Here is a 17609-nt window from a genome sequence, read left to right as displayed (position 1 = left end):
ACTGAGAAGAGTATCTAAGGCAAATTTACAGGACACATTGAGCACAGAGAGGCAGAAAAAGTGACTCTGTTGGGACTTCCCTGATTTTGGAGCTGCTGAACCTTCAGGATTACATGTGACATTCCTTAATAGAACACTGTCCCTCATTCTTTTCAGTCCTCTTCTTGGAAATAAAATAAATCAATAATTTTAGATTATTTTTGATAAAAACATTATATAGCTTTAAAAATTATTCTCTTTTGCTTAATTCTAAGTCAGAAAAGAACTACTGATGCCTATCAGACCTCCCCTTTCATCTAGAATGCACTAACAATTTTGTGGTTACTTAAAAATAACCAGAGATTCTCAAACTGGTTCTGAAACCCCTTCAGGGATTTCATAAAGTGAACACTAATTCTGTCTTTAGTGCCACAGTAGGGTTTTACAGAGACTATCTGACATGTGATATTGCAACAGACTGAATGAAAAGCAGGCATGTGAATGCATGTATCAAACTAGACAGCAAAGAGACTTTACAAAAATGTAAAACACTCTTTGGATTCTTTCTGTTATAGAAAGTAACTTTTCATGAAAATATGCTACATTCTGTTCATATACAATGGGCTTCTTATTATTTCTAAATTTATTTAAAATATTAAAAATTTTTCCAGTTTTAACTTTGAATACAGTAAACACTGATATAAATATAATGCATGTAAACGAAAGCTCTTTGGAGTCTTTGATAATTTTTAATAATTTTGGTCCTGATGCCAAAAAATTGGAGAACGACTAGACTAGACCATGCTTCCATCAGTGAAGAGTTAACATTTCCATCTTCATTACTCTTTTCTTTCTCTATAAAACAATTATTTCCCAGAGAATGCTAGAGGCTCCATAACAGATCTCAATATATACCATCAAGTTGCTGCTCAAAAGTACCCCAAACTGAAATGCAGAATTAAAAAAATTCTGAAATCTGTATCTTTTTTAACCCAATTTGGAAAAAATTATAAAACAAAGTAGAAAATGCTCTGGGGGAGTAGTAATGTTATGACTGTGTTAAACAGAAACTCTAAGAAATAATTTATCGATTATGAGGTCACTGGTCACTGAGTTTTAGCTAATGGGAACTATCTTTCCTTATTATATCAACAATATTGCACTTATCATTGTATATTATTTTATAATTTAAGAGTTTAATTTAGATTATCTATAATAGTTAAAGAGTTACTTACAGGTCTCAATAAATATGTAAAGGAGTCATCTCTCAATCCAAATTATGAGGAAATCCACCTCAGTCCTGGCCAAATGCCAGCCTGGTACCAGGAACAGAGAAAATGAACATGCACCACTGATGTATCATCCATTTATTTCTGTGTTTTCAAAAGGGGCCTTTTATTGAGACCTGTAAGTGTGAACATAGGGGCCTTGCACATCAATAAGTCTCTTCATTGTTGAGTGAGTGATTTAATTAAATTATTTGAACAATTCATCTTCTCTGTTTGCATGTCACGGCCTTGCTATGGCTCTCTCATGCCTAAGCTCTAAGTCCAAGGCTAGCTACCCAAGGCCTTTCTGACCTTTCGCCCCACCTGCCCTGCCCCGCTTTTTCTCCTACGACTTCCTGTCAGATCTCCAAACATTCCCAACAGAGCTTCACGCTCTCCTACCTTTTCATCAACTGTTCCCTTTAATTAAAATTCCCCTTCTGAACCTTCTCTTGTCTAGCAAACCCCTATTTAACTCTCAAAACTCAGCTAAAATATTAGCACTGCTGTGAAGTCCCAAAATGAATTAAAGTTTATCTCCCAGAGAATTTGGTTAACCTTTCACAGCACCAATCACTTTGGTTTTGGAATTATTTTTTTCCACGCCTCTCTACCCAATGATACTAATGGTACCTTAGTAGTAAGCACTATATTTCATTGCTCCTCCGCTCATCTGAGGTGGGGCCCTAGTAGGTACTCAATAAGCTTCTGCTAAATTAATTACTAGACTATTACACTGTAAAGAGTTAAGAGCCAAAGCTGTGCGGCCAGAAAGGTTTGCGGTAGAAAACCAGCTTCGCCACTGATGACATGGGTGACCGTGGCCAGGTTATGTCATCAGGCTGAACCCCAGCGTCCTTCTTTATAGAACGAGGCGATACTCACAGACTGACTGTGAGAACAAATATGTAAATGCAGACAAGGCACTAACCAGCGCTGTTCCTGGCACATCCAAGGTGGCCAATCAATCATAGCTACCATTATCATCTCCCCAGGATGAGGGCCCGGTAACACTGACTAATCTCTGTGTCTTCAATTATTAGTTTCGGGTGGTTTGTGATTACAAAGCAGTAAAGCAGTTTGCTTAATTTATCACTTAACTGAGAATTCTTGTCTCCCGGACCTCATACCCTCGCTGACTAAAGAAGTTGAGAAACTAATTTTCAAGTGTTTACTTAGTCCATTAAACAGTAATGTTCATTAAATCACATTTGTTTCCCCCATACATTCATATTTTACTGCAGATTCAAAAGACATATATAAAAATAACAATAGTGAAGGTCACTAAAACTTACAGAACAAAATCTACACTAATGAGTAGTTTGTATAAACTACTGAGACCTAAGAGACTGATACAGAACACCCCCCAGGAATAGCACATTCTTCTCAAGAGCACATGGAACATTTTCCAGCACAGAGCATATATTAGGCCATAAAATAATTTTCAGTACATTTTAAATAATTTAAACCACACAAAGTAGCTTCTCCAACCACAACAGGATAAAACTAGAAATTAATAACAGAAGGAAAACTGGATAATTTTCAAATATGTGAAAATTAAACAACACACTCTTAACCAAAGAAGAAACCACTAGGGAAATTAGAAAATACTTTGAGATGAATGAAAAAACCCCACAATGTACCAAAACATATAAGATGCAGCAAAAGCCATATAAGAGGGAAATTTACCTGTATGTTTCAATATTAAAAATGAAAGATCTAAAATGTAACACCTTGCCCGGCAGGAGTGGCTCAATGTTTGAGCATCAACCTAGGATCCAGGAGATCATGGTTCAGTTCCCAGTCAGGGCACATGCCCGGGCTGCGGGCTTGATTCCCAGCAGGAGGCAGCCGATCAATGGCTCTCTCATCATTGATGTTCCTATCTTTCTCTCTCCCTCTCCATTCTTCTCTCTGAAATCAATAAAGACATATTTTAAATCATCATAATAATAAAAATAAATAAATAAAACATAACACCTTGGCCCTAGACGGTTTTGCTCAGTGGTTAGAGCATCGGCCTGTGGACTGAAGGGTCCCAGGTTTGATTCCAGCCAAGGGCACGAACCTCAGTTGCAGGCTCGATCCCCGGCCCTGGTCGGGCCATGTGTGGGAGGCAACCAATTGATGTCTCTCTCTCACATTGATGTTTCTCTCTCTCTCTCTCTCTCCCTCCCTCCCTTCCACTCTCCCTGAAAAGCAATGGAAAAAATATCCTCCAGTGAGGTTTAAAATAAATAATAAAAACAATAACAAACAATAAAACATAACACCTTGAGGAACTGGGAAAAGCACAGAAAACTATACACAAAGACAGCAGAAGAAAGGAGATAATAAAGATTAGAGCAGAAATTAATGAATAGAAAATAGAAAAAATAGAATCAACAAAACTAAAATAGGTTATTTAGGGTGATAAGGAAACTTGACACACCATTTGCTAGATTACCTTTTAAATTCCTGCGATGATGATTCCTGTTTCGTTTATATTGGTTATTTTTACATGTTGTTTGTCTTTACCAGTTTTGCCTGAGGTTTGTAAAGTTTTTTTAGATTTTGTTGTTGTTGTTGTTATTGGTCCTATATTTCCTTATTGAAGTGTTCAGATGTTTTATCTGAAGTTGAAATTATGTCAATGTTTGCTCCAAATATTTTAAGGACTCTGCTCCTCCTATCTGCTCATTGCTCAGAGACCATGCAAATGCAGATGAGCACAGCCTTATCCAATCCCCACTATACGTTCCTACCATCTAGCTTCTGCCTATCAGGGAACAAGTTTGGGCAATAAGTTCAATTTTGGACATTGTTTGAAGTCCTCATGAACAGCCAGGTGGAGATATACAGAAAGCAGTTGGAAATTATGAGCCTGGGGCTCAGGAAAGAGAACCACTGAGAGAGAAAGATTTATGATCATCAGCAAATAGGTTGTAATCAAGCTGAGATCAGCTTGACTGAGGAGACTATGAATCCACTGAAATTGTGTGTAAAATTTCATGTATACATGTGTGTGTGTATTTCTGAGGTGGAGATCCACAGGTTTCATTGGACTCTCAAATAGGTCTGTAGCCTAAAAATATGAAAAACCTAAGGGGGAGGGAGAAAGCTAAAGATGCAGCCTACAGGGCACTATTTACTGAAATGTGCTACAATTCGAGACCATGGTGGGAAAGAGCATGGAATGTGTTAGCATTTCATTTCCAACTTACCATCTGAGTCACAGTAACCATGAAGCACATGATTTTACTCAGAACTGGGCAATACGTTCCCAAAATATGCTGACTTAGACACCAATACTTCTAGACTACCCAGAACTGTACAAAAACCAGCATGTATAGGCCTGGGACTTTGGACTCTATATTCCCAGTCAAAAAATGAATTTATTCCCACTCCAGCCCATAAATAAAGGGAACAATCTCCTCAGCTACCTTCTTTCTCTGGAGCCTGTCTCATGTCACACCTGACAATTGAAGATCACTTTTTAAGCATTACTTTATGAAACTTCATGATCAACAATGCTATATAGTTTAGCATCTGAGTTTTTACACGCAAAAAAAGCTTTGAAAACACACAGGGTTTGGAATGCAAGAAGGGCTATGAAATCCAAACCCACAAAACAAGAATGTCAGCTTGTATGCATTATCACAAAGTGCTCAAAAATGCAATTATGGTTCACACTTTATCTCTTTTCCCCTCAAAATTATTTGTCACTTTATAGATAGATGGAGTTGAGAAGAGGGGAAGGTTTTTCTTTCCAGTGTGCATTTGGAAACCCTTTCAAAAGCTACAGATGTGTATGAAACAAATTCCTAGTCACATGGATTCAAGCCACAGCATTCTTCCCAAACTACCGCTCAAGCAAGCCAAGAATAATCTAGCCAGCCAACTTGAATGTAGGAAAGCTATAATGTCTATTGCCTGGGAAACCTCTAAATATCACTTGTACATGCACCTTGGTTTATAAAAACCATTTCAGTATTGTATAAAGGAAAAAAGCTATGAATTATCAATTACCAAGAGATTGTCAAGCACTATGATAATGGATGCTAGACTGATGTGTAATTCATATTTAACAGAATGTAGTTCGCAAAACTTTAGCACATGTAAAATTTTTTTAAAACTTAAGATACAGTTCATAAAAGAATATATACATATAGGTAAAACTAGAAAGTGTTCAATTACATTAATCAATGATACCTATTAAAATTAGCAAAAATCTAAAATAAAATCACCTATATTATGCAGTTAATTCAAAAGATTTAAAAAATTTATCAACATATATCAAACACCTTAAAAATATTAAGTACTTTGACCTGGTTTATAAAATTCCAGGTCTAACTTTCACTGGTCTAACCTTAAAAAATAAAACCAAAACAACTAAAATGTAGTATGTGGAAAGATGTTCATTGTAGCACAATTTGTCAAAGAGAAATTGTAAATAACAAAAGAAAAATGGTAAAATGAATTATAGAACACATACCAGGGAAACATTTTATTTGCTCATTCATTCACTGTATTTCTAAAGGACTTAAGACAACTCATGCAATGATATATTACATAACCATGAAAATTTATGTTTAAAAAGCATGTGTACAATGGGAAAGTGCTCATAAATATTAAGAGGAAAGGCTTGGATACAAAATCACATGTGTGTAAAGGTAAGGTTGTAAAATATGTAATCTTATCTTTCTTTAACAACATGTAGAAAAGGGAAGCCATCAAAATATTTAAAATAGTATGTGTATGGTCCTAGCCAGTTTTGCTCAGTGGTTAGAGCATCAGCCTTGGACTGAAGGGTCCTGGGTTTGATTCCAGCTAAGGGCATGTATCTTGGTTGCAAGCTCAATCCCCAGCCCCGGTCAGTGAGCGAGTGGGAGGCAAACAATTGATGTGTCTCTTTCATATCGATGTTTCTCTCCCCTCCCCCCACCCCACTCTCTCTGAAAAGCAATGGAAAAAATATCCTTGGGTGAAGATTAAAAAAAAAATGGTACATGTATGAGTGGTAATGTGGTGGGAGAGTAAGAAGCCAGGAAAATTCCTGCACAAATAGAATGGAGAAACTGAGGCAAGAAAATTAAACAAGGCCAAACAGTTTGGGCAGCTTGCAGCCAGCTTGTTAATCCCAAGATCGTGTTAATGGTTAATACCTCTTTCCTTCCTAACCAGAAAATACATAGCTTAAATCACCCTGGTTTGGGAAAACAGAGAACAAAGACCTAATTAATGCCATTTTTGCCAGCTAAACCCAAGAACAAATATCACTTAGGGGATGTTAGGGCAGGAAGAGGGGAAGAGGAAAAAAGGGAGAATTTATCTCATCATCAACTGAACAAAGAGGTCAGCAGTCTTGGGACTTGCCAAGATAAAATCACAAGATATTCTCATAAATTCTGGGAAAAGCCACAATGAAGTAAAAGGAGGACCTTGAAATCTAGCCTGTTGCCCAAGATATTCAGCAGAGGAACCTTGAAACCTGTAGACAAAAAAGTATAAAACCCCTAAACCTCCACCAGGCAGGGTGCTCGGACCAGCTGGGCTGCTCACCTATGCTTTATGCCAAGTGTATTTTAAAAATTTGCTTACCTTGCTTCCTTAATAAATTTACTTGCTCTGTTACAATGCTGCTATCATTTGTCTGAAATCTTTCTTACCAGATTGACAAGAGCCGAGGAAGGGACAGCCCTCCCCCTCCAACTCAGGGGGCTGTCCAGTAATAGTAACATTATAGGTGAATTTTATTCTCTTATATTTTATAAGTTTTATACACTGAGCTTATATTTTTATAATAAAATGTTCATATATATAAAAATTATAAAACAAAAAAAGAGCCCTGGCCGATGTGGCTTGGTGGTAAGAGCATTGAACCGAGCACTGAAGGGTCTCAAGTTCAATTCCCAGTCAAGGGCATGTACCTGGGTTGCAGGTTCAGTCCTCAGCCCCAGTTGGAGCATGTATAGTAGGCAACAAATCGATATGTCTCTTTCACATCCCCCCTCCCCCCCCCTCTCTCTCTCTCTCATTTGCTCTCCTCCTCCCTCCCTTTCACTCTCTCTAAAAAATATCCTCAGGTGAGGATTAACAACAACAACAACAACAAAAGACAAAGATTATTTTAAAAATAAAAAGTTTGCCTTTCTATATGATGGTTTACAAGAAGATAGCTCTTCCTACATAGCCACATTGAAAAAGGAAAGTGAAAATGATGCCTAAGAGAAAAAAATCCAAACTGGAAATTAACCTCATAAAATAGAAATTTGTTTATCAATTAAAGGTATCAAAAGAAAGACAGAATAAAGAGATGATATATTATAAGGTTGTTGGGAGGGGAGATCATTGACATAAACAAGAGAATGCCAGAGACAGGCAAGGAATTTTAATCTTGAAATCAAATAACCTATCAGTGAATTTAAGGTAACATGGTTTTCTTGTTTAAATTGTAGTTTCCAATACACCTAGAGACAGAAAGTAGAACTGTGGTGAATGGGTAATGAGTATGAAGTTTCAGCTTAGAATGATGAAAAAAGTTCTGGAGATGAATGGTGGTGACAGTTGTACAACATTGCAAATGTACTTAATACCACTGAACTATATACACGTATAATGTTAAATGGTAAATTTTATGTTATGTGCAATATTGTGATTTATAAGACATGTGTGTGCATATATATATCATTCAGATGACCAAAATGTATTTCTCATATATATTTGGCCCTCGTCTACAGTTCCTGGCTTACAGCTCCCCAATTTCTTGGAATATCCTAAGTGCTGAGAGCAACAATGGTGTCTCTTGTTATGTTAATAAGGTGACTTTTGCACACAACCCCAGGGTAGGGGCTGGTTGTCAGTGGAAACCAACCATGTGTTTTGAGTTTTGGAACTTTCAATCACACCCCAATTTCCAGGGAGGGGAGAAGGGTTTGAGGTTGAATCCATCACCAGTGGCCAAACACCTAGTCAATTATGACTATGTAATGAAACCTCCATAAAAACCCAAAAGGACAGCTCTTAGACCTTTTCTGGAGAGTTTCCACCTATGGGAATCAGAATGCTACCATGTGCTGGGCTTCAACTCAATGAGGATAGAAGCTCCTTTATTCAGGACCCCACCCTATGTACCTTTTCACCTAACTACTGATTCCTACCCTTTAATGCCTTTAGTAATAAATCCATAATCTAAGTGAGTAAACAGGTTTTCTTGAGTTTTGTGAGCCATTCTAGCAAATTAATTGAACCCAAGGAGGAGGGTCATGGGAACCTCTGATTTGCAGCTGTTCAGAACAACCTGGGCTTGCAACTGGTATCTGAAGTGGAGGGTGATCTTGTGGAAATGAGCCGTTTACCTGTGGAATCTGATTCTACCTCTGGGCAGATGGTGCCAGAAGTTAACTGCATTCTCAGACACCAGCTTGGTGCTGTGGGGAAGCCTCTACGTACAAGTTGGACTTTGGTCTGAGAACCCTTTCATTATGTATATTTTACCACAATTTTTTTTTTTAACAATATATCTTTATTGATTTCAGAGAGAGGAAGGGAGAGGGAGATAGAGCAATAGAAACATCAATGATGAGAGAGTCATTATTGATCAGCTGCCTCCTGCATACCCCCTGCTGGGGATCGAGCCTGAAACCCAGGCATGTGCCCTGACTGGAATTGAACCATGATCTCTTAGATCCTAGGTCAATGCTCAACCGCTGAGCCACATCTGGCCGGGCTACCACAATTTTTGAAAAAGAATACAGTTAGGTCTGATTTGAAGTAGATTCAACTGGTGAGGTGTATATTCAAATTAGCGCTCCGAGTTCTCAGCTTTTCTGAAACATTTCATAAAGATGTGAGCACAACTTATTAAAAGGAAAAGCTATAATTACACTTTACTAGCAGCTTTTTCTCAGAGGGTAAATTATTGCATCTGTTTAATAATTCTTCTAATGTAGCCAATGTTTAGTTTTCAAATATTAAGAAATCATGCTTCATCTAAACAAAGGTTTAAAAGTAAAGTAGTCATTAGATTCAAAGAAACTAGAATTGAGATTGCTAGGAATTCTGGTATTTACGCAAATTTGTGGTAAATCAGCTATGAGTATAAATCTCAACAGTAAGCACCATTCCTAGAAACTATACAAAATATATTTAAAAATTGTCCCCATAGTTCTGGGAAGAGTCTCAGTTTTCCTTAATATATGCAGTGGAAGACATATGATGATAAAGCATTCTACAAATAGAACTTTTCTAATTTAAAATAATATTCTGATCATAAAAAAAATCAAGAAACAAAATAAAAAAATTAAAAAATAACTTTTCAGGATTCAAATTCCATATCCAGTTTTCTCAATTCACTTTAAAAACCTCACTCACCCTTCTAGTGTTTTCAAGGATTTTGGGATCGGGTTTTCCGTAGTTGGGTGGATTGGCATATGGGTCATATCCGAGTTTGGCAAGCATGGGTGCGATCACTGCCATGTCTTGTAAAACATCTGGAGGTATTTTCCCAACCCATTTTGATAGAGCTGCCATATTGACTGGTTTGATGACTTGGTCTGTTGATCTCTCCACTCTGAAAACAATATAATATGAATAAATACTTATTTAGAATATCAAAAAATAGTGTTAAAAGACCACTGAAAATTATTTTTTGATAACTTTAAAAATTATAAGTGTCTCCATTACAAAGCAGGCACTGATCAGGCTTAATACTATTTACTAGATATTTTTTTAATGTTCTAAATTTGACAGTAATTATTGGAAACCTCAGATTTCTAGAAATAGGAAAAAGGGTCAGCCAATACCATCTGCACAAAACGTGTTGACATTTTAATTACATCATTCAGAAAAAAATATGGCTACTTAGAAAACCAGCTAGTCAACTTATTTGAAATGCATCAAAAATAAGTAAGATGCACTGATGAATGACTAGTGGACAGATATGTGATAAAGCAAATACAGTAAATCTTAATTGTATAAGATAATGAGTGTAATTCTTTCCATTCTTTGTACATTTGAAATATTTCATAATAAAATACTGGCGGGAAACCAGCAAACCATGATCCATTAAGAATGCAAAATATTCATTTGTTCTATCTTTCTGTTGACTTCCTGAAGAACTCTACTTTCTAAGGAAGAAAAAGAAGTGCTGTTTACATTTATGACTTTCAATATTACAGAATAAATATGTTCTACTTTTTAACCTAGAAATTCACTTTAAGCTTATAGTGATTATATTCACTATATTTGACTAAATAGCTCATAATCTTAGGAAAAACATAACATAAAATGACACCTAGATACAAATTGGTTCTGAATTAGCAGATTTTGGCCAAATGACTATAAAACAAAAGTGCTTAAGAGAATTTTATATCATAATACATAAGTCATTCAAACAGTCTTCTAATAATGGTAAAAACCCTTTTTCTTTAAGTATATGACCTCTCACTTCAGATCATCACTATCTGATGAGAAATCCCTCAAAGGGGATCCCTGCCTAAAACAACAGACAAGAGAAAATGGAATTGTTCTTCCCTGGAATTCTGTGAGGCCACTAGCTCCAGGTTTCCTTCCTGCCTCAATAGGTACATTCTTTTTTCCTCTCTTAAAAATTTCCCCCGGACTCCTCTTAACCCTCTGCTTTCTTCACTCTACACATTTTCCTTGGATGACTTCATCTCTAATGACCTTTGCTTGACTTTCTTTACCTGTGAAAAAACGTCCTGGCTTGTCCAGGACAGGTCCAGTTTATACCTACTGCCCAGCTTAAATTATTAATAGCACATCTCACTCACTCTCATAACTGTTCATTTGTATGATAAATTATATAGTCATGCTACTCACATACTCTCACATGCCATGAAACTAAGGTGGTCCAAAACTGGACCCATCATCTTCTGCTCAAAATCTACTCCTTTTCATGTACATCTTATCTTGATAAATGGCACAGCACCTATCAACAAGGCAAAGCCAGGATCTGGGATGGACAGGGAGAAACTAAGACCAGTTCAACAGACTTTATCTTTGAGTAGAACAATCTCTCCTCCATTCTTACTGCTACTACCTTCATTCATGTCACCATCATTTCTTACCTGGACTACTACAAAAGCCTCCTAATTTTTCTGCATTTAAATAGTTGGCTCTCAGGCCCAACTATCTATCATTCCACCAGAGTATAAGAAGGGTCTGTGTCTTATTAATCTCACTATTACCAGCACCTAGCAGAACATAAAATAGATACTCAAAAAAATGTTGATTAAATAACTAAAAACTTTTCATGAAATAAAAACCCTACAAATTTAGTTGCACAAATATGCTCAAGAAAAGTCAAGGATCATATCTTTATAAGGAGACCAACTGTCACAAGATGAAATAACTAGGCAATATCACGGTGCACACTGCATGGCATTTACTGTGGCTGCATTAGGAATGTTAGAGAATGTGAGAGCTGTGTCTGCAGACAGGGATAAACATCTCCAGAATTTAAAAAGGTTTACAGTACACACAGAATAACATTTTCTGTTCATTCTATGTCAGGTATTTTGCATATGATATCTCATTTAATCCTTAAAACAACCTCAAAAGAAAGATATTATCAGTCCCCTTTTTTTTTTTTAAATATATCTTTATTGATTTCCGAGAGAGGAAAGGAGAGGGAGAGAGAGAGGTAGAAACATCAATGATGAGAGAGTCATTGATCGAGCCCGCAACCCAGGCATGTGCCCTGACCGGGAATCGAACCCCGATCGCCTGGATCCCAGATCAACGCTCAACCGCTGAGCCACGCCCAGCCGGGCATCAGTCCCCATTTTTCAAATGAGAAGGTATCACACAGCCTGGAAATAATGAGGTTAGAATTTGAACCCATGTCTGTCTAACTCCAAAGTTCCCATTTTCCCTCCAGTTTCTCTCTACTGCCATCCTATTGATTATCTTAATTTTTACATTCTAGGCCTCCCTGAAGACCTCGGCCTTTTGCCCTGTGGAGAGTGAGCAAGTTGGTTTGCCACAATGGCAAAAACATACAGATGTTCTATCCATATAATACATATATAGTGCTGTGCTGGTAATGTTTAACAACCTGCTCTCCAGGGAAGAAAAGGCCAGGATTTGTTGCATCTACTGATGTCCATAGTGCAAAAACTCCCACCATGGCTGATTTCAAGCTACCAACATGAAGTCACCAACTGCAGAGTTGGGAAGAGAGGTGCAAAATGAACTTTCTGCAGCTGGGGCAGGCTAGCTCCAGTAGACCACTGGATATCTACAGGGCCACAGTCTCTTATTCCAAATTTTGAAACCCATAAAACTCTAAAAACTAAACATATTCATGTAACTCATTTAGCAGCAAAACATGACCTGAACTTATCAGAATCCAAGTGTAGTCTTTATTCTACTTGGTATAAACAGTCATACTCTTTGATGAGGAAATATTAATGTGTTTGATTACAGAGTGTTGATCCAGAACCAACAGAAGATGTTGCCTAATGTGTTATGCACATCACATGACCTTTCTAAAATCCAAAACTTTCTGATTTCTGAAACACATGTGTGTTAAGCACTGGAGTCACACATAAGGTCTTATATGTCATGATTGGGAAGTTGGATTTATCTTGACACTGCTGGGGAGTGACAGAAGGGTTTTAATTATAAGGGTGATATGATCAGAATATCATTATCAGCATTCAATGCTAATAACTATGGGAGGAGTCCACTGAAAGATGGGACAACCAGGGTAAGAAAAAACAGTAGATGTTCAATTATATATTGGAAGTGTTGAGAAATTATTAAAGTTTCAACTAGAGCAAATAAGATGGAGATAGAAAGAAGGAAATCTCTATAGTGTGTGGGGTTTTTTTAAAAGAGACATTTATAAGGCTTAGTGGCCAATTTGATATGCGTGGAGAAGGGAAAGGAGTCTAGATGAATTCATATTTGACCTGAAGGACTGAATGGATGGCATTATCATTCATTACAATAGAGAGCATAGAGGAAAAACATAATGTTGTTGCTTTGCTTTGTTTCAGGTGTAGGGAACAAAGAAAAAGGTCAACTGATGGTCACAAAGTTACCAAAGGTCTAAAGAAAAATTAGAGACTGGAGTGTAGTATGTGCTCAGTAAACAATAGCTATTATTATTTTTTCATCCAGATTACAGCACTGGTTCATAAGTGAAAGCCACTATTTACCATAAGGATTGAAGAAATGATTTAAAGATAAAGTCCAACCATCTCTTGTCTGAAAGGGTTAGAACTCTAAAATGAAAGAATTTGGAAAGGCTTTTGTTATATAACCACTGAGTCACAGGATCCACTAGCAGCAAATGCAGTTACTATGGACTCCTTAGGGGAACAACTTGGAAAAGCCTACTGCATGTCAATCAGGTACTTCTCTTTAAGATAGGAATAATGGCATTTTATATTTATTGAGCATAAAATTCAAATTAAACATTTTTTTAATACCCACTATGTGTCAGATATTGAAGATGCAAAGATGACTGACTAGGCCACAACCCTCCTCTCAAGAAGCTCAGAGTCCAGTAAGATAGATAAAATATATATGTGATTAATATACAGCGTGATGAATGTAATGACAAAGGTTAGAAACCAAATTATGAGAATGCAGGTGACAGAACTAGGCTAATTCTTCTCCTGGGCAGGGACACATGAGTCAGGGCAAATTACCAAGAAGCTAAGGCAAGAGTTAGCAATCTGTGGGTCACAGGCCAAATATCGTCCCACTGCCTCTTTTTGTCTGGCCTTTGAGCTAAGAATAGCTTTTACATTTTTAGTTTTCTAAAAAAACCCAAAAGAATAATATTTTATAACACATCAAAATCATATGACATCAAACTTCAATATCATAAAATTTTATTGGAACACAGCCATGTTCATTTGCTTACATACTGTCTATGGCTACTCTTATTGACAATGACAGAGTTGAAGAGTTGAGATAAAGACCAGATGGTTCCCCAAACCTAAAAGTTTTACTATGTAGCCTTTCACAGGAAAAAAAAAAAAAAAATTGTCAACCTAGATCTAAGACTGTATCTTAAGGGAATGTAGGATCTGGTGAAGAGGGGAAGGGTCTCAGCTGACCTCCTTCCTCTCAGAAGGGCCAAATCAACTTTCACACGCACGAGAGAACCTGGTACGTTTGGAGAAGGGTATGTGCAGGCAAAAAGGATATACTGAGGCTACCTGGGTGGGGAGGGGAGGGGGGAGTGTTTGCTTTGCATGTATCAGGTTCAAGAGAGACATCTGTTGATCTATAAGGATGCATAACTAAAATAAAAATGAAATAGAAAATAAAAAGCAATCCTCCAGGTCACTGTCTGTTGGTGAGCCACACAAATTTTCCGCTCTTAAACTCTTAAGAGTTGCTTCTTAGTTCCAAGTCAGCTCTTTGGGCTCCCCTTTCCCCTTTCCCATGGGTTCTAGTTATTCAGTTTGCCTTTTTCTAAGAGGTAGAAGGTGTCGTAGGGATAATGCAGACCTGGACGTTGGTAGCTCTGTGATCTAAGAAAACTGATTCTCAGAAACCGGGGATAATGACCACCAACAGGCAGAGACAAACTGGCCCAAATCTGGTCTGCTGCCTGATTTGTAAGTTAAGATTTACTGGAACACAGCCAACCCCGCTTGTTTCTGCACTGTCTACGGTTGCTTTAGTTCTGCAACGTCAGAGCTGCACAGTTACGACAGAAATCATGTGGCTCATAAAGCCAAAAATATCTGGCCCTTTACAGAAAAAGTTCCCCATTCTCTGTTCAAAAGTGATTATAGAAAAATGAGCCTGTTCCAGAAAGCCTGATTTTCTTTTTTAGAAAACAACCTGCAGGCTGGATGGGAGCTCATCAAATCTCTCTTACTCCTTTGGTCTTTCCAGAAATTAACCAACACTTAGGTCTGAAGTGTGCTAGGGTATAAACTAGTTACCACTCTAGTATCTTCAAGTCTCCCTGGGACCTTAAAATATGACAGATTGGTATATTTCAGAACCTACAACCCAGGCACAGCACTGCAGGCAAGACACCTGTGAATCTGTAGGTTCTCCCCCAGTTGCAAGTGTCCAGGTTTCCTTCCCACTGTAGATTCCTAGTAGAAGGTTCTCCTCCTCAGAGAATGGGGACAATGCCAAGGCCCTGAAAGACTGAGGTGAACACAATCCTCCCAGACACTCATTTTAAAAGCATGGATCTTCTATGAGTCTTAGTCAAACACTACACCAGGCCAGCTGCCAAACACAGGTGTGAATTACAATACACAGCAGCTACAGGAAACCAAATCCTCAGGACTAAAGCACCAGAACTGGGACGGACATGCAAAAAGGAATGTGTATAAGAGGACATATATGGTTAAGTTTTTTACAGTAAAACTAAAGATGAAATACCACTAAAAGTCATGTTTTCAAAGATTACTTCACTTCTAGAAAATGCGCAGTTATGTCTTGTGAAAAAGGATCTAAGAATGTGCACAAGACAGAAATCTAATTTTGTAAAAATGTGTCATATATGCATGCTATATATATGCATAGAATCATACCAACATGCTAACAATGAGAGTGATATGACTAAGTGTGGTTTTTATTTTCTAAGAGTCACTCAGAAGTCTCATAACTTATCTGAAGCTCAACATAGTCCAAACTGAACTCCTGATCTTACCCCCCAAATCTATTATTTCCGTAGCCCTTCCTATCTCGGTTGAAAGCAACTTCATTCTTCTGGCTGTGCAGAAAAAAACAAAATAAAGTTGGAACTGTCTTTTGACTATTCTCTTTCTGTCATACCTCACATAAAATCCATAAAAAATCTTATCAACTATACCTCAAAATATATCCAAATATTATCACTTCTCATTAACTCCACCGCCATTCCCCAGTCCAAGCCAACATGATCTCTTGCCTGAATTTCTACAATATTCTTATAATAGTCTCCCTCCTTCTTCCTTGACATCCTGTGGTCTACTCTCAGTATATAAGCCAGATAAGAGCCTTTAAAACCACAAGTCAGATCATGTCACTCCTCTGCTCAAAATCCTACAAAGCCTCCCAGGTATTTCAAGTCTAAGTCCTGAAAATGAGAGGGAACCTGAGAAACCACAGAATAGTTTTTTAATCTCACCAAATCATCCCTTGAAAACAAAGAAACCAGGCAGCAAAACTAAAAACCCATGAACAACATTTAAAACAAAACTTTGTGACAAAGTAGCCCCTCAAACCCTAAAATTCAAGCGGGTAGAGACAAGCAACACAACCATGACACCTGCATAGAATGGCTGTGTGGGAAGAGAAGCAGCAGCAGGGCTTTGGAAAGACAGCTGTGCCCTGAAAGTCACAGCAGACCTGTCCTGAGAACTGGGAGTGGTTCCACCCAAACCAAAAGATGAGTGTGAGGGGCCCTTGGTAAAGTCTGAAAGGGGTCAGGGAAGGCTGGGAAACATGAGCTCCTGAAACCAACCAGTCAAAGCTACTTTCTGATACAGGGCACCACACTTTGTAGAAACTTCTTGGTGTAAAATCAGAATAGGGACAGAGACAAAGGAGTGAGAAAGTTCAGATACAATTGAGGAAGGGATATATAGAGCAAGGAAATTTCAGAAAGCAAGCCACCATATTATTTAATACTTTACAAAAAAAACAGAAAAGGGAGAGCTGCGAAATTAATAAAAATATCCTGAACCATTCTTCCTTCTAAATGTTCAAGAAAACTATTTTCATCCACAAATAAGCAACAAAAAGTAAAGGTCAAATCTCATATACAAAGTTATTATAAGAAAAAAAGAGTCCCCGGACCCATTAGTCATCAGCTGTCCACTGTGACCTGCCTAAAATAAAACAGGAACCAAGTCACTCCTGCCTTCAGGGGAAAACCCCAATTCCAAGCAGGACATGGAGACCCCTGAGGACCTGGCCCCTGCTTAACACTTCGGCCTCACTCTAACACCAGTCAGCAGTGTTCCCACAGGAGCATGCCCTCTGAAATTTGTATCCTAAAATTTTGAAAAAAGAAAAAAGGGAGGGAGGGAGGGAGGGAGGGAGGGAGGGAGGGAGGGAGGGAGGGAGGGAGGGAGGAGGGAGGGAGGGAAAGAGAGAGAGAGAGAAAGGGAGAAGGAGAGGGAAGGAGAGAGGGAGAGAGAGAGAAAAGAAAAGAAAAGAAAAGAAAAGAAAAGAAAAGAAAAGAAAAGAAAAGAAAAGAAAAGAAAAGAAAAGAAAAGAAAAGAAAAGGAAAAGAAAAGAAAAGGAAAAGAAAAGAAAAGAAAAGAAAAGAAAAGGAAAAGAAAAAAGAAAAGAAAAAAGAAAAGGGGGAAGGAAGGAAGGAAGGAAGGAAGGGAGGGAGGGAGGGAGGGAGGAAGGGAGGGAGGGAGGGAGGGAGGGAGGGAGGGA

At 37.9% G+C, this 17609-nt stretch overlaps 1 protein-coding gene across 4 annotated transcripts in view; it reads right to left on the bottom strand.

The window, feature by feature from the left end:
• Nucleotides 1-17609, bottom strand: part of TPST1 (tyrosylprotein sulfotransferase 1) — a 65479-nt gene that overhangs the window by 10667 nt on the left and 37203 nt on the right. For all 4 annotated transcript variants that reach the window (XM_081132679.1, XM_081132677.1, XM_081132680.1 and 1 more), the window contains one exon: nt 9600-9798. In XM_081132679.1, coding sequence (XP_080988805.1) covers nt 9600-9798 — 199 coding nt within the window. The remainder of the gene's footprint in view (nt 1-9599; nt 9799-17609) is intronic.

Source organism: Miniopterus schreibersii, assembly GCF_964146895.1.
Source record: "Miniopterus schreibersii genome assembly, chromosome: 3".
NCBI lineage: Eukaryota > Metazoa > Chordata > Mammalia > Chiroptera > Miniopteridae > Miniopterus > Miniopterus schreibersii.
Note: the sequence above shows the minus strand (reverse complement) of the source record. Positions and strands in the feature narration are given on the sequence as shown.